Consider the following 25,630-nt stretch of genomic DNA (forward strand, 5'->3'; position numbering starts at 1 on the left):
CTCAATTCCCAGTACTGCCAAAAACAAAAGCAACCTAGCAACATTGACAAAAGAAACACATTTACTAAACAGATTGGTTCTGGTGTGGGATGTCAATCACATGACATGTTCAGTTGTGATGCCATGCATTTTTATGACACAAGCAGTATTCTCAGAATCCATTCTCAAATGGACAAGCAGGTGAGACTCAGTGGAAAGCCCTCTTGGGCAAGGCTTGTGGATGTGATAGGTAGAAAATGCAGCTTTTTCTCTGGAGGCACTTCCTGTTACCTAGTTTCAAAAAGCTGATCCTGATTGATAGCAATCTTCCCATCTCAGGACATATCAATACAAGATTATTTTATTTTATTGTCGGTCATAGGACTTGAACCCTGGGCCTGGGTGCCGTGCCCGAACTCTTTAGCTCAAGGCTATTGCCCTACCCTTTGAGCCACAGCTCCACTTCCTGTTTTCTAGTGATTAATTGGAGATAAGAGGCTCAGTCTTTACTGCTCTGGCTGGCTTTGAACCATGATCCTCAAATCTCAGCTTCCTGAGTAGCTAGGATTACAGACATGAGCCACCACCCCTGGCTTTCAATACATGGTTTTAAGAGTGTTACCAAGAAATTTCATGGTAACAAGAGATTGTGACAGACTAGGTTATATATTTTTTTTTATCTTGAGTATCACTGTTATTACGGAACAATTGATTTAAAAGCTACAATTACTATAAATGTTCTCAAATTTGCTTGAGATGTTTCACAAGCATTTGAAATGAGTAAGCAAAAGGGGAAAAACGTCTTATTAGAGTGATCCTGGGCAGAAAAAGTAGTGCTGGAGATTTTTTAAGAAGGCATTTAGTTTGTCACCTTAATTCCAATAGCCAGAGAGAGACTTACTGTGACCAACCACAAAGCTTCAGTTAACAAATTAGGAAAAAATCTTGGAGATACTCCTGAAAAATAAGGATGCTGAGACCTGGGAGAAAAAAAGAAAAAGTATGCCATTTCATAAAGTAAAGTTTTCTTGGTTAAAAATAACAAGATTATGGCCATTTCCTCCAAGCCATCAGCTAGCTGACCTGACACACAGCTCCTCAAGCTCTATGGTAGAAATGGGGACACAGTTTCCACTCACCTACTGAAGAAGGGGAAGAGGCACTTATCTCTTTTGCCAAAAACGTAAGGCTTAAGAGTTCCCAACAAACAAATCTAGTAGAAAAATACCCTACCTCAAGTGAGTCTGTTCAGGTCATAGCTAAGAACCTTAGGAAGATTGAACAAAAGCATCTAAGAAAGCATTTAAGCATCTAGGGAAATGTCTTTCACTTATTTAAAATTACTTCTCTTCTAAGTAAAACCAAAGAGGAAATTTTGACATCTGTCATTAATTCTGGGAAGAGAGTCTTAAAATACTCTTTTAATCTTTGGATTCCTTCACTCCATAGTAGAAGGTAGTGTTTCTGTATGACTTACAGTCCATAAAAGGTCTGAAAGTATGTGAAGTGAAGATAAAAGAGGGCTGGTAGCAAGATCAAGTGAGAGTCACTACTGTCCAAACAAACTACCACTACTACTACCCCCATCAAGGTCTGTAACATTTACAAACTATTGCCATTAAAAAAAAAGTATATTCTGAGGGCAAATATAAGGCAGGTATTATCTTCAGGACATTCAGGATGGGGGCTTCTTTTGAATATATATGAGGGTTGGGGAAAACACAATGTTCCATAAAGATCTAGTAACAATGTACTAATTTGTGCTATACATTTTTTATGCTCCCCACTAATAATCTAAAAAAGTTAAGATTATTAGGAGGGGTAGAATTTACACAACTAGGAAGCTTTTTTAGTTCATATAAAAGATATATGTTAGAATGTAAAATGCTTGTTTTTTTGCCAGTCCTGGGGCTTGACTCGGGGCCTGGGCACTGTCCTTGGACACTTTTTGCTCAAGGCTACTACTCTGCCACTTCCAGCTTTTTCTGTATATGTATGTGGTACTGAGGAATCAAACCCAGGTCTTTGTGCATACTAAGCAAGCACTCTACCACTAGGCTATGCTCCTGGCCTTAGAATGTAATATATGTTTAAAGGTAAGATTTTACAATAATTCTAACACATCACAAGAGTTGATATTCATCTTCTCTTGCCATTTCCCTTTAAGAGTAGATACAGGCTTACTGGTAGAGTGCTTGCCTATCGTGTTCAAGAACCAGGGTTCGATTCCTTGGTACCACATACATAGAAAAAACCTGGAAGTGGCGCTGAGGCTCAAGTGGTAGAGCTCTAGACTTGAGAAAGTCCAAAGACAGTGCTCAAGCCCAGGATTGGCAAAAAAAAAAAAAAAAGGGTAGAGACACGATCATTACTTCCATTTTACAGGTGGGAAAGCTATAACTTTTAAGGTCAAAGCATAGGCACAAATAGCTCAGTAAGAGGTATAATCGATCCTAATTAAGTCTACCCACAAGCTTGATGGAACATTCATAATATTTTGTTTACTAGATATAATAGACGGTTGACACAACAATGACAGCTACTTTATTTAGGTGATATTGGTAGGAAAGGCTATAATATAAAGAAAAAATTCAAATAAAAATTATGTTGATATGCCTAAAATGTACCTATCTATTAAAAAGATGCAAAATACTATATATGTTTGATATTATAGATGTAAGGAATTACTGAACATTATATTCATAGGAATTTAAATGTACACAAAGAAATAAGTATCACGGGTTATTTCTCTTGGAGAACCAAAGAGTAAGGAGAGTGGTTGAAGAGACTGTAGGATTTTGGACTGTGATTACTTTTAGTTATTTACTACAAGGTTTTTTTTGTTGTTGTTGTTTGCTTTTTGCCAGTCCTGGGGTTTGAACTCAGTGCCTAAGCACTGTCCTTGGGCTTCCTCAAGGCCTAGTGCTTTGACACTTGAGCACCACTTCGGGCTTTTTTTCTATATAGTGGTATTAAGGAACCAAACCCATGTTTCAGGCATGCTAGGCAAGCACTCTACCACTAGGCCAAATTCACGGCCCAATTCAAAAATTTTAAAATGGAAATATTATCATGAGGTGAGGTGATAATGCCTGAAAGCAAAACAAACAACATTTACTACCACACACAGAAGAAATGGAGTTTGTATATATTTTATGTAACAAATTTAAGACAAAGTATTTGTAACTTAAACTTTTTTATACAGTCTATTCATTTATCTGTTAATTTGAAGTAACTTCAGGAAATATGTTTTCATAAATTCCATTTGAAGTTCTCAGTTATCTTCTCCTTTTGACATTAGGATTGTATCTGCAGAAAAAGAAGTGATGTTTGATGACATTTAGATAAAAGATTTTATATTTTTAACTTCTAATGTTCCAAAGGCTGTCAAGCTACAGTCATACTTTGGCAAGCAGGATAAGAATGTCAATGCTGTACTCAGATAATAAATACATTTTTATTTTCTTTTATCCCTTTAACAGTACTATGATGAATATTTGGTGAAAAAAAATCAACAAAATGTCATGTAAGACATGAAAACAATTAATGAAAATATTTTAAAAACCTAGTATGACTTTAAATATCTCTTATCCTTCCAACAGAATATACTATTTGCACAAATGAGCTAAAATATAATTACTTTACAAAACCTCTTATAGCAATTAAATACAGCTGGTCTAGATGTCACTTGATTACTTATAACAAACTGGCACTGTCAATATTTTCAGTACAATGTTACTTATAAAAATAGGGAATCATGAACACGATTGCAAAAGATTCAGAAATAATAGTATCTTTTGAAAAATGTTAGTCTCTTCACTAGTATCTACTTCTAAGATATTTTTAGTATTTGAGAGGTAAATACAAGGTTTGTTGAGTCTTAAGGAGACTGAAAATGTGTTCAATCATAATTATTACTCATTTAGCTCCTCAAAAACCTACTTTGAAACTCTAATCTAGTTTTTTTTGTTTTTATTCATGATTAAAATTTACTCATAATACTATTAAAGAAACTACTAATTTATTAAGCTACTACCAGATAAGTGAATATTCATATTTTGAACTTCCTTTGACCTGAATGACTCTACAGATTTTATTTATTTATTTATTTTGGCCGGTTGTGGGCTTGGGCCTAAGTGCTGAACTCAGCACTTAGTTCTTTTGCTCAAAGCTAGCACTCTACCACTTGAACCACAGCTCCACTTCTAGTTTTTGACAGGCTAACTGGAGATAAGAATCTCACTGGGACTTTTCTGCCAGGGCTGGCTTTAAAGCTTAGATTTCAGCCTCCTGACTGCTAAGATTACAGTAGTGAGCCACTGGCACCTAGCCTTTTGTTATCTTAAAGGTGATACACAGAGGGGTTACAGTGGCATAAGTCAGGTAAAGAGTACATTTCTTTTTGGACAATATCACTCTTCCCTACCTTTCCCATAGTTTTTCCCTTTCATCCTCACCTAAAAATTGTATAGTTCATTTTTCTTTTTTGTTGTTGTTGTTCAGTTGTGGGACTTGAAAACTCTGGGCCTGGGTGATGTCCCTGAGCTCTTCAGCTCAAGGCTATCCCCTTACCACTAGGGCCACAGCACCACTTCTGGTTTTCTGGTGGTTAATTAGAGATAAAAAGTCTCACAGACTTTAGTGCCTGGGCTAACTTTGAACTGCGATCCTCAGCAGCCTCCTGAGTAGCTCGGATTATCGGCCTGAGCCACTGCAACCTGCTTTTGTAGTTCACTTTTCAGCATAGTATATAGTAAGTACCATTGCTGCATTTGTTTATTACCCTTTGTTCCTCCATTCAAATGGTAAATTTTAATGGTAAAATTCAACCTCAAGTCTTGAAGCTCAAAGAAACAGGTGGTCAGGCAATAAAAGGAAATATATAGGTTAAAAGCAAAACATTCTTTAGATGAAAGGACTAGTCTATATGGATAGGAGAACAATTACATAATCTGCATGTACAATATTCATTTTGTACGAGAAGATTAGAAGTACATGAGAAAGTTGAAATCACACCTTACCTAAAGAGGTCATCAGCAAGAGACTCCTCTTTTGCATGTTGTTTTTGTACCTGTAAGCATTAACAAAGTCAAATATTTTCTCAATAGTTTGAGAAATAGGTAATGAACATTGAGAAGGCTATACAGTCATCTTGAGATTTCCATGTCAGGTTGTTACCAACCCTGTAAGATTTTGCCTCTATAATTTCCCATTTAACACATCTTTTCCTGTTATGATTACTGCAAAAAGTGCTCTCAATGAAAAGCTTTCTCCAGTGAACACATATTGACAGCTTGTAAGGATTTCAAACATTTCTTTTGGAAGAATCCTTTCATTAAATGAAACAAAACACTGCTATGGGGTCAGCCAGACCACTAATGATGTAATATTGGACAATATAATTATGGCAGTTAACTATTTTTGACTAACAGAGAGACACATATAATCTAGCTTTTATATGATTTTCCCAAATCACTTCTCACCTCTTCTGCACAGATCACAGATACTGTATTTTGTTAATCACAAACAAAAACAAAAAAAATCAGAATCCTGCTTCTAAGATCTCATGATTCTGCTTTTCCATGATTCAAACTCTACCCAGAAACTTCTCTATCTTACCACTTTCAAGATGCATTCCTTCATAATTACCTCCTGCCTATTATGTCATGGAACATTTCTGTACTTCTTTAAGAAGAAGACCGTAGGCCACCTTCATTGAAATGTTCTGCTATGAAGAACTACCCAAAACTAAAACTTTATCTACAGAGTTCCTAGGATGCTAATCAACTTCTACCTTTTGTTTATGTAGGTATCCTATTCTCAGTAAAACATATACCACAGTTTCATAAATGCAAGTACTAAGAGAATTAGGAGTAATTTTGGTTGCCTACAACTTCCATTTCACAATGTGGCTTAAACTTGTAATCATGTTGAGTAGGTATATTATGATTGTATGCATATGTACAAATATTATGCCAAATGTCATTAATATGCAAAGTATGTTAGTAAAAAATGAGTAATGCCTTCACATTTTAATTGTATTGTTATTAAGGTATTGTAAAGAGGGGCTACCATGTCACAATTCAGGTAGTGCATACATTTCTGTGTATGCACAGAAAAGGGAGACACTCCCTTTTCTTCACTTCCCCTCTTTATCCCTTCTGTCCCTGCCCACAAGTTGCATGGTTCATTTTCCATATAGTGTATAATGAACGCATGACTGCATTTGCTCCCTCTCTATCCCTTTCTGTATACTCTTTAAGAAGTAGAAAAAGAAAAAAGTTACAAATACATACCACCACCACTAGTAACAACCATAAGAAAAATGCATTCACTCAACAATCCAGTTTCTTGGAGTTGTACTAGTTAACATTCCCAACAGTGCACTAAGGTCCTTCCCCCACCCCGACATCTCCTCTCTGCAGGCATTTGTTATCTGAATGCTTGATGGTGGCCAATGTAACTGGAGAAAGATGGAATCTAAAAGTTGTACTTCTTTTATGGCTAGGGCTGTTGAGCATTTCCTGTGTTCATCTGCCACTCTTACTTCTTCTTTGGAGAAGACTCTATTAAGCAATAAGCAATATTGCCCATTTGTTGATTGGTTAGTTTTAGAGGTTTTTTTTTTTTTTTTTTTTTTTTTTTTAGTTCCTTGTATATTTTGGATTGAAGCCCTTGTTAGATGCACTGCTGGTAAAGATCTCTCAGTCTGTTAGCTGTCTTTCTAGTTCAGTAACTATGTCCTTTGTTGGAAGCTTTTTTTGAATATAATCCATATCATTCTTTCTATTGTTCAAGTCTCTCTCCTATTTGCTGTGCCCCTGGAAATCTTTTCAGAAAAATCCTGTCAGGCTGGGAGTTTGGCCTAGTGGTAGAGTGCTTGCACAGCATGCACAAAGACCCGGGTTCCATTCCTGCCTATGCTTCTAAGTTTTAATATTTCTCTTAGCCCATCTTGGAATAGTTGAACTCATAGTCTGGGTGCTGTTCCTCAGCTTCCTTTGCTCAAGGCTAGCATTCTGTCACTAGAGTCACAGCTCCATTTCTGGATTTTTGGTAGTTAATTTAAGATAAGAGTCTAATGGTTTTTCTTCCTGGGGCTGGCTTTGAATTGTAATCCTTATATCTCAGCATTTTAAGTAGGGAGGATTAAAGGCATGAAACACTAGAGCCCACCTTTAGATCTCATCATTTTCTTTATAGCTAACAAAAAAATCTAAAAATTTATACAGAAATGTTATGGAAAGGTACAGTTTTATCTTACTGCTCGGTAATTTAGTACCTTTTCTAAGCTAATGACCCCAGATCAGTGTCTTAATTTTGGTTTTTGAGAAGAACATAATGATAAAACAAAGGACCAAAATGGAAAACAAAAAAGTCTGAGGGCCTAGTTTCCTACTAACCTCCATTTCCTGCCTCAACCAATCTTCTAATTCTGCATTCTTTCGAGCATGGTGGGCTATTAGATCTGATCCTCCAATGATGCGTGGAAGTTTTCCCGCTCCAGGATATGAGACCTGTTAAACAGTAGAAGTTGAGAGATTACATATATTAACAAAGATGATAAATTTTTAAAAAAGATTTGAAAGCAAACTGTAAATAATGCCTAATGTGGGTGTCAAGGATGTTTAGAACCTGTAATTGAATGTGAGAGACACAATTTTGTGCTAGACTCATCCTGTTTTAACCTTTTGTTCTCTAGCTATTACAACATTGAGATTTAGATGTGTTCCTAGGACTTACCAGCTAAGAAGAATTTAAAAGTTTAGAATTGTAGTTTTTATTTAAAAATGGGCCTTGGCCTTATGTTGCGAGTAAAGCAACTCAGTATATGAACATACATATTGCAATTTAAAATAAAATACTCTCTTTTGTTCTAAAGATTTAAATGTCCCATTTGCAGTACTAAGGAGGATATCTGCAGTTTGTAGATCCCTACCAGAAAATACTGGAGATGGTAATTGACGTTTTAAGTTGACTGTTTACAAATAAAGGAGTACAATAAAAAGTTTTATGAAAGGGTTATATCAAAAACACGGATAATATTTAAGTAATAAATTCTTAATGTTTCTGGACAAGACTCTGAAATTTTAACATGTGAATTTCAAAGAAAATTTTAAATTATTTTTTCATTGCTAAGTAGTACTTAAAGAGCACAAACAGCCATGAGATTGATTTAGAATAGAAACTTAAGTTTCCAGACAAATTCCTTTGAGAAAAATCTATTTAACATCTAGATATACAAATTCTAGACTGAATTTCTTCCACTTAGAAAACAATTTTGTTTCGTTAAGGGTATCAGCATTATTAGGCATTTTATATCTTTCTAACAAATTTTATAATAACTCTGAACTCTTATACTTGCTATTAATAGACTTCTTTGGCTTCTTCTCTTTTTTCTTTCTTTCTTTCTTTTTTTTTTTTTTTTTGCCAGTCCTAGGCTTGAGCTCAGGGGCCTGAGCACTCTCCTCGGACTTTCTCAAGACTAGAGCTCTACCACTTGAGCCTTGATATCACTTCTGGCTTTTTTCTATGTATGTGGTACCAAAGAATCGAACCTGGGTCTTCGTGCATGCTGTGCAAGCACTCTACCACTAGGACAAACTCCCGGCACCTTTTGCTTCTTTTTTGATAGCCAATAAAAATATAGTATGTCTGAATTATTTTGGCAAGTACCAGGATTTGAAGTCAGCACCTTCCATTTATTAGGTGGGTGCCCAACAGCTGATCTACCTCTAAGACTTCTTTGCACTCATTATTTTTGACCCAGAATCACCTTTTTCTTTTTGCCATGGCGCAGGCCAGTACACAATCCTATTTCTTACACTTCCAGCTTTAAGTGGAATGAGAAGAGTATACCACCATGCATTGGTTGATAAGCAGTCAGTGAACTTTTTGCCTGGGCTAGCTTCAAATCACAAGCCTCTGGATCTCAGCCTTCTTATATAGCTACAATTACAGGTAAGAAAATTGCCCAGCTAGAACTGTGCTTTAAAAAAAAAATTATGGTTACAGTTACATAACTGGAAGAGTACATTTCATTTTGGACAGTGTTATCCCTTCCCTCATGCCCTTCCAGGTTATCCCTCCTTCCCATCCCCATCCACAAGTTACAAAGTTCATTTTCAACATGGTGTCCACTGTGGAATTGTGCTCTCTAAGCAGAAGAAATAACATAGTGGGTTTTTTTTTAGACAATCTGCTTTTATGACTGATTAATACCAAGAATATTTTTTAAAAATACTGCCCACCTATGATACAGTTTAAAAATTACCTACCTTTTTAAACTTCTTGAAATTTTTGAGTTCACCATAATTATTATTTACCCCACACAGATTTCTGGAAGTGGTATTATTAACCACTAGTGATCGAAATTCAGTCAGCAATAACTTTCTTGGAAGCATTTCACTACTGTCCTGAAGTTCATCAATAACCTTAAATGGAGTAAAATGGATAGATAAAAGGAAGAAGGGAAATGACTTGTCATGTCCTACAAAGAAGTTCAAATACCTGAAGAAAATAGCAAAAAGGGTTGTTTCTGGTGTTTGAACTTTTACTTGTAAGCAAATCATATCTATTTTAAGTCAGACAATTAAATTACTCATATGCTCTACAACTCTGAAAACACAACATAATCATGTGTACTGGAAGATTAAAGCCACAGAGTAATTTTTACTTTAGTAGCTTAGTCCATGAAATACTATCTTAATGAATAATATATATTCTTGTAAATATTCTCTTGATATGAAACCTCAGCATTGTCTGAGTCTTTTTTTTTTTCTTTCTAAATTTCATTACAAGGGTAATGTACAGAGGGGTTACAGCTATATTCATGAGGTAGTGAGTATATTACCCCTTCCCATGTTTTTCTCCCACTTCCTCCCTTCACCTCTTTCCAAGTTGTAAAGTTCATTTCCAACATATTGTACAGTTTCATAGTGTCTAACTATTCAATAACATTTTACACCAATGTTATTACAAACTCCATCTATAGGTCCTTATTGAAGCTTCCATGAATTCAATACTTTCACTTTTTAGTATTCTGTCTCCTTCAAAATCTCATTAACAAGCAATTCCGTAAAATGGGATTTTTTTTTTGCTTTAGGTCATTTACTACTTTCATAGTTCTATATAAACCTAATAGCAGTTCAAGCTTACACATCTTAATTCTTTTAGCTAGGCCATATGAACATTGTAATAGGTCTAAGACAAATGTAGGGCAGGAAAACAAGAGAAAAAGGCCGAAGCAAGTTTCATTAGATGGTCATGAAATGTAATCAGGACCACAAACACAAATATCTAATTCTTTAGGAAGTTACAGATATTTCACATCCATTACCATATCTGATATAAAAAATAATCCCGTTAAAATCATCTGATCATATATATAGAATATAACATATATATATCTACACACACACACACATGCATACACAAAGGACTTAAGGTTCATAAGTGTGAAGACCATGTTCAATGCCTTTTATCCGCAGTAGAGAGGAGGAACTAACAGAGCCAGGGGTCTCTATATATTCTTTTTCCTGTATAAGGAATCTTGTAATTTGCAGAGAAGACAAAATTAGATCCTTAGAAGCAGCTCTTTATACAAACCAAATTGAACAAATAAGAATTTCCTCACAGATATATCTTCTTCAGTTGATCACAGCTATTTTTTCTTGGGCTTGGACAGTGCCCAAGCCCAGAGTTCAATATCCATGACACACAAAAAAAGGGGGGGAGGGGCTGGAGTTGGCCTAGTGTTAGAGTGCTTGCCTAGCATACATGAAAACCTGAATTTGATTCCTCAGTACCACATACACAGAAAAAGCTGGAAGTGGTGCTATGGCTCAAGTGGCAGAATTCTAGCCTTGAGAAAGCCCAATGACAGTGCTCAGGCCCTGAGTTCAAGCTCTAGGACTGGCAAAAGAAAAAGAAAAAAAAAGTGCTAGCAGAGTGCTGGCCTAGCAAGTGTAAGGCTTTGAGTTCAAACCCTAGTGAAGAGATAGAGATAAAAGCAGAGAGAGAGAGAGAGACACACACACACACACACACACACACACACACACACACAGAGAAGAGAGAGAAAAACAGAGAGGTTATGTGTTTTAAGATATGCAATAGAAGAAGAAAAAAAATTAAAGATAATTAGAAATAAACAAGTGTAGTTAAGTACCTTAAAAAATTAGTTTCCAAAGAGGTGGTCAAAACAATGGAATATAAATAAAGGCCTATCTTTCTAAATACTAAACATTTAAGAAGTCTGGTAGTGAATGTGGAACTATCTCCAGATAAAATAGCAAAGAAAATCATAATATAAGAAGAGTATAACTTTACAAATAGATGTAAATTTATCAATACTAATAATAACAATCCTTACTGTATCTGACTCTGTTACCTGGTATATTGTATATATATTTATTTGTTTATTTGGAATAGAAAAGGGAAGGGGAAATACAAGACGACTGGGAGGGGGTGGGGAGAGAAATGGGGATAAAAACATGAGAAGGGGTATCAATGTGTGACAAGTAATGTACCTACAATCTGGAGAATGTAACTGTAATCCCACTATGCACTACCCCGACAATAAAAATAAAATAAAAATAAATTTTAAAAACTAATAACAATCCTTGGATTTCATTGAATTCCACATTAAATGTAACTCTTGGCAATAACAGAATTGTTACAAAGTTATAAGATATAAAAACGACTTAGTTCAATTATTCTGTAAAAGAAATGCTTAAATTGTTGGCTGTGTGTGTGTGTGTGTGTGTGTGTGTGTGTGTGTGTGTATTGGTCCTAGGGTGTGATCTCAGTGCTTGGGCACTGTTCCTGAGCTATTTTGCTCAAGGCTAATATTCTACCACTTGAGTCACAGCTCTACGTCCATCTTTTTGGGTGGTTAATTGGTGATAAGTCTCTCATAGGATTTCCTGCCAAGGCTAGCTTCAAACCATAATTCTTGGATCTTATCCTATCCTCCTGAATAGTCCTGAATTTCGATTTTGTTTTATTAACTTCTTTCATCTTTCTGTGGCTGTTTACTATATTACCTATATTTACCATCTTAGCCAAATGACTTTTATAACAGTACAGCCTTATCTGGAAGCCTATGAAAACAACCATGACAACAGGAGTTTTTGTTTTCGTAATTTATTTTATATCATTGAAAAATCACTGTAATTTTAACATTTACACATGGGCCAACGAATTCATAGACTTTGTGTACTGGGTGTTGGTATTTTTTTCGTAAATACAAGATCTAAGGTACTTTTTAAGTTTATATACTTTTCATTAAAAATTCCAGTTATAAAAAAGCTACGTGCAGTGGTTCACACCTGTAATCCTGATTACTCTGGAGGCTGAGATCTGAGGATCACGGTTCAGAGCTAGCTGGGGCACTAAAGTCCATGAGACTCTTATCTCCAATTAACCACCAGAAAAGCAGAAGTAGCACTGTGGCTCAAGGGGTAGGACGGTTGCTGTGAGCCGAAGAGCTCAGGGGCCAGAGTTCAAGCCCCATAATCAACTAAAAAAAAAAAAAATCACTTACAGATATGTTGCTCCTTTTTGGTATTGTTTCATCATTAGAGTTGTTTGATTCTATATCCATCTTTGGCTTTTTTCTAATATTTTCATCTTCCTCTCGCTTTTCAACTTTCACATTAATTTCTAACTCTGACTTTGTGTCCTTTAGAATATTTTCTATTATTTCATCTTCTATGGTCACGATATCAAATTTTCTTTTTTCTGAAGGAAGAGATTTATTGGCAGAATTTTTCACATTAGATTTTAAATCTACATCATCCAAAAATAAATTATCTGATTCTTTGTCAACAGGCTCATCTTGAGATAAATGCTCCTCCTCATTTTTCCACAATGAGGGTATAGTAGGTTGTGTGTGCTCTAAAAGAGAACAAGACATTTCTATTCTTGCTGATTTGGATGAAGACAGTTCTTGATTTTCTTCATCCCTTTCCCTTTGATTAGAAAAAGAAAAAGAAAACCGTAAATAAAAATAATAGTAATACTTTAATGTGGCAATATTTACCATTCTTTCATTTAATTTACAATGCACTCCTGATTTTACTAACAGTATTACTGGAGATCAACAAACATTTGACAACAGTCCACAATTTATGTAGATTCTACTATTAAGACAAATGCAACAGAGAGCTCCATCTCCTCTGGTGAAGATGAGTTAATAAATGTGGAAGAAAAAGGAAAAAAATATCTAAATACAAAGGAATTCTTGTCAGAAGAAAACAGCCTATATTATAAAGTAGGGAAATATGATGGATTGAGAACTGGATCTAAAGTAATAAACAGTTGCAAATGAAGAACATGGCACCAAATACATGCTGCAAATACTATGTGAAAGTCAGGCATTCAATACAATACTGTATCACTAACTATAAGTACCTTCTTCTAGCAAACTATATTAAGGTCCACAGAGGACACACTGACTTAGAGCTTTGCTCTCTACATGTTTGCTGGATTTATAATGAACTAGAATAGTAAAGGCTACTAACACTATTTTACTGTCAGAGTACTAGAAGGAAAGCCCAACAGTGGGGTTGTAGTTTGAAATGAGGAGTAGGAAACAGAAACAGACAACAAGGGGAAGGACAAAAAGATAATGAAAATAGTTGACAGTGGCTCATGCCTGTAAGCCTAGCTATTCAAGAGGCTGAATTTGAACCCAGTCTAGGTAGGAAAGTCCCTGAGAGATTCATTTCCAACTAAACATCAAAAGCTAGAAGTGAAGCTATGGCTCAAGTTGTAGAGCATTAGCTTTGAGCATAAAAACTCAGGGATAGTGACAAAACCCTGGGATTTAAGACTCACAGATGAACACAAACACAGACACACAGACACAAAGACACACAGACACAGACAATAAGGCCAATTCCTTTTACTTGTCAGAGAAGTTATAGGGGCAATAGGGAAAAGGGGGTTTAGAAGACAGCAAACAAAATAATAGCTCTACTACAACACAGGTGGAGATGAAGTTCTATGCAATACTTTGGTGAAAGAACATCATGATGTTTCTGAGGCAGAACAGCTCAAAGGGCTGAAGCTTTCTACAGAGCTTATAATAGCGAACAACAAAGGAAAATAATACTCTCCAATATTATTAAAAGTATTTTTTCAATGACCCAGGAAAGAAGTTGTAAAAAAATATACCTTTTTTTGGAAGATGGTTTAAAGTAGTTTTTGATTGAGTTCAGTTGCTGTTGAGAAGCCCGATCTCTACTTTTATTTACAGGTGGGACTTTAGTTGGTGAAAGCTGGCAGTTTGGAAATTTCATCTTAACTGAGGTATTTGGTAATGTATTATGATTATTTGGGGAGGGCTCCTTTGTAGTACATGTTTCCTGCGAAAGCATTCTGAGTTTCTGTTCCATTCCAGAAGATGTTATTTCTTTTGAAATTTCACTCAAATATTTACTGTGGCAAAAGAAAACGTCAACAACAAGAACAAGGTAGAGACATTTATATAGATCTTTTTCTTGAGACTGAGACTATTAAATAGTTACAATGAAGATAACACTGGATTTTCTTCTAATAATGATTCAGTGGACACATTTTGGTATTTCAAGCAAGTAGTTCCCTGTCATTTAAAGACCTTACAATATATACTCTCTGGTATATATGAAGAATATATATATATGAAGAATGGGTAAGCATACATGAAATAGCAACCTAGTATTGTATACAGATTAAACCAGGTGATAATTCTATGTCATTTTTGTTTTCTTAAAAATTTCACATCATTTCAATATGAATTATAGTAGAAAATGAAATATCAGGGCCAGGAATAGTGATGCATATTGGAATCTCAGCACTTAGGATTGCCAAGTTTAAAGCTAGCTTGGGTTACACAGCAAGTTTGGGGCTAATCTGGGCCCCAAAAAGGAAAATCAGAACGAGCACCCTCCTTTATTTTGGAATTACATACAATGGGACATTACTTTGATTGATTTTTGATTGACACAATAACACTCAGCCAATATACAACTCTATCAGAAAATTAAACACACACACACACACACACACACACACACACTCTACTAGTCTTGGGCTTGAACTCGGCCTCAGTACTGTCCTTGAGCTTTCTCAAGGCTAAGGCTCTACCGCTTGAGCCACAGTACCAATTCCATAGTATGTGGTACTATGGAATCAAAGCCAGGTTTTTGTGCATGCTAAGCAAACACTCTTCAGTATGCCAAACTCCCAGCAACATAACTACCAGAAAGTATTTTAAACACACACAACTATTTTCTAATGTGTAGGTAAATAAGCATTTCCTTTGCTATTCTTTTACAAAACAACAAAAACAAAAAGCTGTAGTCTTACTGACTGCCAAAACATTCATATAACATAAAAAGTTCAATTTAGACCAGTCTCAACTTTTAAGAGGCAGAGATTGAGAAGACTGCAATTCAAGGCTAGCCTGTACAAAGGTTAATCAGATTTTTATTGTAACAAAACAAACTAGGTATGGTGGAACAGGAATTAATCCCACCTATTCAGGAGATGGAAGGAGAATCATGATCTAGACCAGCACAGACACAAACACCTATGGGGAAAAAAATAGCTAAAGAAGAAAAAACAAATCTGGGGTGTGGCTCAAGAGGTGGTATACTTGCCTTGAGCCCAAACCTCAGCATTAGCAAAAAAATAGATCTAAACATTAACTATGGCACGTGACTATAATCTGAGCACTGAGGACACAGAGGCAGCAGGAGGGTATCCAGGTTGAGACTAACCTGGACTACACAGAACTATGAAAGAAAAGGAGACAGAGAATCCCAGAGAGAAGCCAAATGTGATTATAATATAAAATATGTAGATAATAATTAAAATAGCATAATATAGTGATATAATTATCTGAATTCTTAAATACTTAAGTGTTTTAAATGAAAAAAGAAACCAACAATACAGAAGAATCAAGAAACAAGAAACAAAACAACCCAGAATCATTCTTCAAATAGAGAACCAGTAAAAACCTATCTTTATGAATAAATATGAACTAGTAGCTACCTTTACCCTATAAAGTTTCTCCAAAACACTAATGCATATTTATATAGACAACACTATATAAGACACATGTCTTTGTAATAATCTGTCAGGGACTATTCTAAGATGTCCCCAATAGACACACTGAACACCATATATACTACATTTTTACTGCACATAGTTATGATAGTATAATTTCCAAATTAGGTACAGTAGGGAGTTAACAATAATAACTAGTAATAAAGCATTCATAACAAAGACTATAGTGAAATTATATAGTCTTTCAAAATGGTTGTAGTCATCCTTTTTTTTTTTTAATAAAATGAGGTGCAACAATCTATATGCTGATGGGTTGCTATGTAAAGATCACTTAGACACAAGTACTCTTACAATCATCTCATATTCCCCAAGGCAACTAATGATGCTGCAAGTAGCATGCTATAGCAGACACACAGAACAAAGGGATGATTTTCATCTTAGGCTGGATATTAAGAGATTTCATCACACTAAGCACAATTTAGAACTTAGAAATCGCTTTCTTTCAGGAATTTTCCCATTAGTAGAGTTGGAGTATGGTTTACAGGTAATTAAAACTGCGTAAAGCAGGGCCGGGAGTTTGGTCTAGGAGTAGAAGTACTTGCCCAGCATGCACAAAGACCTGGGGTTCAATTCCTCAGTACCACATACATAGAGAAAAGCCGGAAGTGGTGCTGAGGTTCAAGAGATAGAGCTCTAGCCTTGAGAAAGTCCAAGGAGAGTGCTCAGGCCCTGAGCTCAGGACTGCCACCACCCAAAAAAAAAAAAAAAAAACTGCATAAAGCAAAGCTATTGATAAATAGGTACAATTGTATTTCCAACTTTATCTCAATAAGCACACTGAAATACTAGAATTCTTTTAAAAAAGTTTCCATGTATCTTTGCAAGGTATGAAAAATCTCAAGACACTAAACTATAGACCACTGTCTAAATCAGGTCTGTATGTTTTAGTAAATAAAGTTTTACTGGAAGCAAATCATACTCATTGAGTTGCATGTGATTTATCCACGTGCACTTTCATGCTACAATGATAAAGTAATGGTGCTCATAATTCTATATATTTATTTGCTGATCTTTCATTAAAAAAAAATTCTGATCTCAGTCTTAAGGTTCATTTTCCCTAAGAGACAATTTTATCAAAGCACCAACTTTACTTCTTGAACATACTTGCTCTGACTTCTTGCATCAACTTGCTCTGATTCTGAGCCATACATCATCACTGTACCATTCACAGGAACACCTGGAATTATTTTTTCACAGGCTGACAAGTCTTGAGAAAGGCTTGGCCCTGGAGTCATCTTTAATTCTGTAAATCATACAAATGAAAAGAAAAAAATCATAACCATAACATACAAGACTTTATCACTCAAAATGAGGTATTTAGACAACATAGCACACACTTAAGGAAATCATCTATACCACCAATCTGTTGTCATCGATGATGAATTCAACCTAAACCATATGATTTTAAAGTTAAGCCAAATTCTTTCTACGAATTAGCAACTTAAATAACAATAGGTCCAACTTAAATTATGACTAAAGTGATGTTGTCTGTCAGACTAAAAAATACTTATTTTCCAAATGGGAAGTATATCTAGCTTACATCTATAATAAAAAAGCCAATGTGAGATTTTTAACCCATTGTCTGGGAGATATAAGATGCTATTTTTTTTTTTTTTTAGTCAGTCCTGGAACTGAACTCAGGACCTGAGCACTGTCCTTGGGCTTTCTCAAGGCTAGAGCTTTACCACTTCAGTCACAGCACCACTTCTGGCTTTTACTATGTATGTGGTACCAAGGAATTGAACCCGGGTCTTTGTGCATGCTAGGCAAGCACTCCTGGCCCACGCTCCTGGCCCATAAAATACTATTTTATGTTTTCTGTAAAGACATGTCTATTTGTTTACTAAAATAGCAATTTGTTCAAAGACAACTAACTGGGAATACTTGTTTTTGAGCCTTCCCTGATGAATTAAGTGCTCCTTGTTTCTTCTCTCACACTATCCTGCACATCACATGACAAATGACTCATTTGTCACTATGTGTGTGGCATGAGAGATTTAACTTCTTCATTGTCAGGGTCCTTCGTCCCCGGTCCCTCTCTACTAGTAGGAGGGATGGGGAAAAACACACCCCGACTGGGCCAAGCCTCGAGAGGAAGGGGCCCACTGTCCTCCCGCACTCAGCCTTCTTACCCCGGAGCACAGAGACACCACGCAGCTTCAACAAGGCAGGAAGATCTCTCTCTCCCTATTCCCTAAATCCTTCCTCCTTATATTGGGTGAGGGAGCCTATCAGTATACAAGATGGACAAGACAAAGAGGTCCACGTGTTTTATCCCTACTACAAGCCTCAACAGAAAGTTATTAGACATGGCGTTGCTCGGCCATGTCTTAATTTTGCCACATACAAAGTGAGGATTATTGTAACACCATTCTCATAAAGGCATTTTGTAGACAAAATAAACTGATACATGGATAATATTTAGAAAAACTACTTGCGGTGCAGTAAGCACTGTGTCAGTGTTTCCAGTTTACATTCATCATTTCCTTGCTACCTTTCTTTAGTAGATTAGAATCTAGAGAATAAGCCTTCTTTATTTCTATATTGCCACTGCAAAAAGCATTATTTTATAATAATAAAAAATAGAGAGCCAGGGCTAATTCTCAGCTAAAAAAAATTGTAAATGTTGATACTTACTAAGCATCTATAACTTAATTTGTTATATCCTAATAATACAAAAGGTCCTCAGTAAATATTACTAACTCCAAACTCAAATATTTATCTTTTGCTTCATTGTCTTTGTTACAGTCCTACATGATTTCCTCAAAGGTACACTGGTATTTCCTTAAATATCTCTAGAATTCATTTTAGCTAGCACAAAAGTTAGCAGACATAACACTATATAATCATGGGAAAAAAAGCATTTATCAACCCAATGATCCAGAATAATGGTTTGCTGACAATAATGTTCTCCTTACTACAGGACAGTAGTGAGTACAGGAATTCAGTATTATCTGCTCATCTCATTACTCCTAGTTGTTTAGCATGATTACAAGTATTTAACAAATGCTCAACAAATATTTATTGAATAAAAAAATTCACAAATGCCTGAACATGAAAAGAGCAATGAAAGAGGGGCAGGGAAGAAGAGAAAGAGACGTATATTCACTGTTTTCATGAAACTAATTGTCATAAAACTAAGTTCCATGACTTGGGACCCATATAATTCACCTAAATATGTATAAGAAGTTGTACTATGAATTGCAGTGGAAAGTTTATCTACAGTTGTCAGCTCATCATCTTGATTAGCCTTTTTGTATGGCCCTAAATGAACTTATGCATATTAATCTGTTCATTCACTGTCTTCATCTTGACTTTTAGAATACAAAGTGTATAAAAATAAGGATCCTGTTTATTCATTATTGAATCTTCAATACCTACTACAGTGCTCCATACATGGTAAAAATGTTTATTAAATGAGTGAATGAATAAATAGCTGAGTTTTAAAGGAAAACAGTTATGGTCAGTCCTGGCAAATGTAATAGTACAGTACATACAATCTATCATCAGTGCAAATAAATAAAGATGCTAGAGAATCAATATAAATACTGTTTCCTGTGGGTTAATATCTCGGTCCTCAGTTCTGTTCCATTGGTCTTCAGACCTGTTTTTGTGCCAGTACCAAGCTGTTTTGATAATTATAGCTCTGTAATAGAGTCTAAAGTTTGGTATTTAAATTCCTCCTGCGCTGTTCTTTCTGCTAAGAATTGCTTTTGCTATACGGGGTCTTTTATTATTCCATATGAAATTTTGGATTGCCTCTTCTATTTCTTTAAAGAATGACACTGGGATATTGATGGGTATTGCGTTGAATTTGTAGATAGCCCTTGGCAATATTGCCATCTTCACGATGTTAATTCTTCCAATCCAGGAGCATGGGAGGTTTTTCCATTTCCTCAGTTCTGCTTTAGTTTCCTTTTTCAGGGTTTTAAAGTTTTCATCAAAAAGTTCCTTTACAATCTTAAGTTAATTCCTAGGTACTTTATTTTCTTTGAGGCTATTGCAAAAGGAGTTGCTTTCCTGATTGTTGCCTCGTTCTTCTCCTTGTTGGCATATAGGAAGGCAGTTGATTTTTGAGGGTTAGTTTTATACCCTACTACCTTGCCAAAGTTTTGAATCAGCTCAAGTAGCTTGGGAGTGGAATCTATAGGGTTCTTTAAATATAGAATCATGTCATCTGCAAAGAGGGAAAGTTTCACTTCCTCTTTCCCTATTTGGATCCCCTTTATGCTTGCTTCTTGCCTTATTGCTCTGGCTAGGAATTCTAATACTATGCTAAAGAGGAGTGGAGAGAGTGGGATCCTTGTCTCGTTCCTGATTTTAGAGGGAATGGCTTTAGTTTTTTTTTTGCCATTAAGTATAATGCTAGCTGTGGATTTGTCATATACAGCCTTTATTATACTGAGGAATGTTATCTCTCATCTCTTTTGCTGTCCCTTGGTTATCTCATATGAGATATTAGAATTCCTAGCCAGAGCAATAAGGCAAGAAGTATTATCTGATATACTGTATATATGTGTATTTAGTTATTTGAAATTGGATAGGGAAGGAGGGAAAACAAGATGAGGGGTAGGGGTGGGGTGAGGGAATGGGGACTAAGACATGAGAAAGAGTATCAATGCATGTGAAGTAATGCACCTTCTATCTGGTGAATATAATGTAACCCTTCTAGTAATTACAATAAAAAATAGATGGAAAAAAATAAAAAAATAAATGGCAAAAACAAAATAAATAAATACTGTTTCCTTACCTGTGCTGGGTTGGCCCTGAGGATTACAGTAACTCTTGGTAGTCATGAAAATAACTGCCAATCCAATTTCTGCTTCAGGAATGGGTCTTAGACCCTGCCTATTAGAATAAAACAGTTTAAATATGGTAATATACTAAAACAACTTTCCTGAAAATGATCAAATTGAATCAACCTATTTTTTTCCTCCAAAATTATATAGTTATGTATTTTATAATATGGGCAGAATTTGAAATAGACAGTACAAGTAACTCAGTTAACTTTATCTGTATCATAAGGAGCTAAAATTAAAGGTATAGATTTTTTTTTTTTTGCCAGTCCTGGGGCTTGAACTCAAGACCTGAGCACTGTCTTTGGGCTTTCTCAAGGCTAGTGCTTGACCACTTGAGCCACAGCACCACTTGTGGCTTTTTCTGTGTATGTGTATGGAGGAATTGAACTCAGGGCTTCATGCATGCTAGGCAAGCCCTTTATCAGGAGGCCAAACTCCTGGCCCCCATTCTATCATTTTAAAAAGGTAACACTGGGCCGGGAGTTTGGCTTACTGGTAGAGTGCTTGCCTACCATGCACGAAGGCCTGGGTTCAATTCTTTGGTACCACATACATAGAAAAAAGCCAGAAGTGGTGCTATGGCACAAGTGGTAGAGTTCTAGCCTTGAGAAAGCCCAAGGACAATGCTCAGGCCTTGAGCTCAAGGCCCAGGACTGGCAAAAAATGTTTAAAAAAAAAAAAAAACACTAATAGCTTGGTAAGACAGCAAAACTAACCAAGACAACAGATCTATATATAAGTTGAAAGATTCTACACTGATAAATAGAAACTGTTAAAATTATGTAAATCAATTTTCTTAAAGCTGACTTGCAGATTCAATGGAATTCTTAGTACAAAATCCAACAAATTTCTGAAAAGATGATTATTTTCAAAAAATTCCCAGGATTCTTCTTAGGTACACAGGAAGAGCCCTATCCTACCAGTTGAGGACTTAAAATGAGAGGGTAATTAAGAGAATGTAGTAAATATGCTGGAGCCACGAGACAGACTGATTTATGGAATAGAAAAATGCTAAAACAAGGCATACATGTGTGAACCTTCGCATGATATAGTCAGACTCAGATATATTAAAAGTAAACTTCATGCCTGTAATCCTAGCTACTCAAGAGGCTGAGATATGAGGATCGTAGTTCAAAGCTGGCCTAGGCACTAAAGTCCATGAAATTCTTCTCTCAAATTAACCACCAGAAAATGAGAAGTGGCACAATGGCTCAAAATAGTAGAGCACAGCGCCTAGGCCTAGAGTTCAAGCCCTATGACTGACAATAATAATAATATTAATTTAAAGGATATTAATGTTTACTACATTAAAATTAAGGGCTTTCACTTTTTAACATACTGCTAAGGTAAGTTATAACGTAATAGATTTTGCAATGTGTGTAAGTGAAATAAAACAAGATTAACATGAAGAAAATACAGAAAACCACTATGAATCGAAATGAATATATAGTATGTAATTGCCCAGCAATGTTACCCCTGGGTATTTATCCTGAAGCAATGGAAAAACATGTTGACATATGAACTGAGAAAAACAAAAGAAGAAGTAAAAATACAAATGGATATAATACCAAGGAAATCTGTGGGGGGAAAATTGGGGCTCTGAGTAAAGCTTTGCAGTAGAGCATCTGACAGTAAAGATGAAGCCCTATTAACTACTAAGAACTTTAATTTTTTTCTCCTAGACACAATCATCTCAATAGAAACCTAGGCAGGACATATGGCAGGTATTTCACAAAAGAATATTCAACCAACATGTGATGAAGTGTTTAGTATCTCTGGTGATCAGGAAAACAGATATCTGCAATGAGATACAGTAAGTATGCGTAAGCAGCAGATGTCAAAAAAAAAAAAAAATGTGTGACCACACCAAGAAAATACTGCCCATCTACTTAGTTCATGCATACTGACTGGAATGTAAAACAGTAAGTAGACTGATACTGCATATAACCTATGATGACTGGAATGTAAAATAGTAAGTAGACTGATACTGCATATAACCTATGATCCTGTAGTTCTATTCCTAGAAATATGCTAAAGAGAAACAGCTATTAGAGTCTAGGCTGGCTGCCCCAAAAGCAAGATCCTTTCTCAAAAACAGAGCAAGAAATCCTAGAGACTGCTCAAGTGATAGAAGTGCCTGCTTAAAGTACAAAGTTTTATGTTCAAATTCTAATACCACAAGAAAACCCTAATTCGCCTGTAAACAAAACAAATGCGTGCATCATTCAATGATGACACTATATCATAAACCATGCAAGCTGGCATGGAAAAGGGTAAGGTGAGGAGATAATAAAGAAATGATAACTAAGTTTAATATTAAGAATCCTTAAAGTTGGGGGGGATTTTTTTTTGTCATAGTTATAAGGTAGTATTTCTGCAACTAAAGATTTTTTTTGTGTGTGTGTGTATATGTGTGTTGGTCGTGGAGCTTGAACTCTGGACCTGGGTATTGTCCCTGAGCTCTTCAGCTCAAGACTACTGTCCTATCCCTGGAGCCACAGCACCACTTCCAGTTTTCTAGTAGTTAATTGGAAATAAGTATTATGGACTTTAGTCCCCAGGCTGGCTTTGAACTGCGATCCTCAGATCTCAGCCTCCTGAGTAGCTAGGATTACAGGTGTGAGCTACCATGCCCAGCTACTTCTGGAATTTGACTTTACCGATACTACGATTAACATCAGTAAAGAAACTTAAAAACAAACAAACCCTATAGTCTTCCCCTGACCCCCAAACACTATTTTTCAACTTTCTTAGAGCAGTCCATGTAACAGGGACAGATTTTCTTTTTTGCATGCATGCATGCATGCATGCATTTTTAGTGAATAATAATAAAGGGCAAACAAATAATTTCAGCTCTGGGCAATTTCAGTAAATGTTTTAGGTATTAAATTTTAACCTCAACTACAATATTCTCTGCAGAAAAACTTCATGCTTTTTCACTAATTTAGACAGGTAAATTCTATAAATTCAATTAAAGCAACAAAAAAGAAGAAACTGTTAAGATTAAAGATAGTTCATTATATACCATACCAAGTTACAATCAGTTCACAGGATAGAACCTTTAATAATTCTTTTATCTACCTGTATACCAAGTGAAGTACAACCTAAGAAGTTGCACATAAAAATCTATTTGTGTTATATTTTACTTCTGAACTATCATTTTGTACCTTTGGAGCATGTTCATGATTGAATGAATCCATGTTTTCTGCGAATCAGGAATTAAGATCTGTGTATTCGTTACTCCAATATCAACAACACAAGTTCCAGGAGCTGAAAAGAAACTATCTTTTTCTTCATTTTCTTCTGTGACCAACCTTGTTTCTCCCCCACCAAAAACAACTGCTGAACTTAATTTCTTATGCTGAAAATAAAAGAAATATTTAGAAACGTAAATGGAACATCCATAATGGATAATAGATTTTCTGTATACATATGCACTACATGGGAATTCAATGTAAGAATTACAATAGATATAGATTTTACATTTTGAGTGAACACTTTGAGGAAGTCCCTACGTTCTCAATCCCACCTCACCTCCAGGTCCTCTAATGGGCTAACCCACAGAATTTCTCCATGGTAACATAAACTCATGGACTCCTCACAATCTAGGCACACCAATGACATTTGACAGAGGTCTGCTGACTGAACAAGTTTAGACTTACAGGCTTTTCTCAGCCCTTCCCCCCATTCTTTACTGATATAAATTTAATTATTAGACCAATTATATTAGGAAAAACTACAATCATATACATAATTATTAGTCGGGTTCTGGTACTGGTATACATTTTTCTTCTTCTGAACTTAGATACACAAATTCCCTAAATAAAATGGCAAAAGTATCAGTAAGACTAATAGTGTATATGTTATTATGTTTTCCTCCAGAAAATTTAAGCTTATACATTACCTGTTTGGCATCTAAAAATACAAATGTTTTCCCTTGGAATATATGTTTTCTTTCCTGTCGTCTTGACAGATCAAAATTCTTACTTCCAATAGATGGTTCATCAATATGTGGATAAAAGCTGCAAAAAATAAGCATAGTCTAATTATATTCTATTCTGTATGTTTTTTAATCTGATACTAGAAAAACTGTTTTCATAAAACCATTTTTTGCGTGTGTGCCAGTCCTTGATCTCAGGGCCTGAGCACTGTCTTTGGACTTTCACAAGGCTAGGGTTCTACCACCTGAGCCTTAGCACCACTTCCGGCTTTTTTCTATGTATGTGATACCGAGGAATCAAACCCGGATCTTTATGCATGCTACGCAAGCACTCTACCACTAGGCCCTGTTTTCATAAAACGGCCCCTGTTTTTATAAAACCATTTGAGTCAGGGCTTTATTGGGAAAAAAATAACAAAGCATATAAATAACTTTTTCTAGAAATATGGTAATGGGTGGTGCATCTTATAGCAGAACAGGTCTTTATTTTCTTAAAATAATATACAAATTAAATCTAAAATTGGAAAGTTGTTTGTGGCTGGTCTGTTACCAGGTTCCATGGGGACAACAGAGAAGAGCATGATGGTCCACGTAACAGGAGTAAGAAGCACTAATCTTGTCAATGGTATCCAGCTGTATATACTATAAGCCTGCTCTTGGTCCCAGAAGGGAGACCCCTAGAGAGAGAACCTACTTCACCTCTCAAGACTTTTTCCTTGTGCCAATGGCTGTCATCCTAGCTTTTCAGGAGGAGGCTAAGATTAGAGGATCGAGGTTCCAAGTTAGCCCAGACACA

General features: G+C 35.7%; 1 protein-coding gene across 3 annotated transcripts in view; it reads right to left on the reverse strand.

Annotated features, from left to right (window-relative positions):
* Positions 1 to 2,519: 2,519 nt before the first annotated feature.
* Nbn (nibrin) overlaps positions 2,520 to 25,630 on the reverse strand; it is a 35,847-nt gene continuing 12,736 nt past the window's right edge. For 2 of the 3 annotated variants that reach the window (XM_090339039.1, XM_090339040.1), the window contains 10 exons: positions 24,799 to 24,916; positions 24,062 to 24,255; positions 20,846 to 20,943; positions 17,200 to 17,338; positions 14,161 to 14,424; positions 12,527 to 12,953; positions 9,258 to 9,413; positions 7,383 to 7,496; positions 5,001 to 5,050; positions 2,521 to 3,288 (listed from right to left, as the gene is read on the reverse strand). In XM_090339039.1, coding sequence (XP_090195165.1) covers positions 3,258 to 3,288; positions 5,001 to 5,050; positions 7,383 to 7,496; positions 9,258 to 9,413; positions 12,527 to 12,953; positions 14,161 to 14,424; positions 17,200 to 17,338; positions 20,846 to 20,943; positions 24,062 to 24,255; positions 24,799 to 24,916 — 1,591 coding nt within the window. In that variant the 3' untranslated portion in view covers positions 2,521 to 3,257. Of the gene's footprint in view, positions 3,289 to 5,000; positions 5,051 to 7,382; positions 7,497 to 9,257; positions 9,414 to 12,526; positions 12,954 to 14,160; positions 14,425 to 17,199; positions 17,339 to 20,845; positions 20,944 to 24,061; positions 24,256 to 24,798; positions 24,917 to 25,630 lie in introns of all 3 variants that reach the window. The other variant, XM_090339038.1, reaches the window with a different exon arrangement.

Source organism: Megascapheus bottae, chromosome 9 (genome assembly GCF_031878675.1).
Source record: "Megascapheus bottae isolate mThoBot1 chromosome 9, mThoBot2.hap1, whole genome shotgun sequence".
Classification (NCBI taxonomy): Eukaryota; Metazoa; Chordata; class Mammalia; order Rodentia; family Geomyidae; genus Megascapheus; species Megascapheus bottae.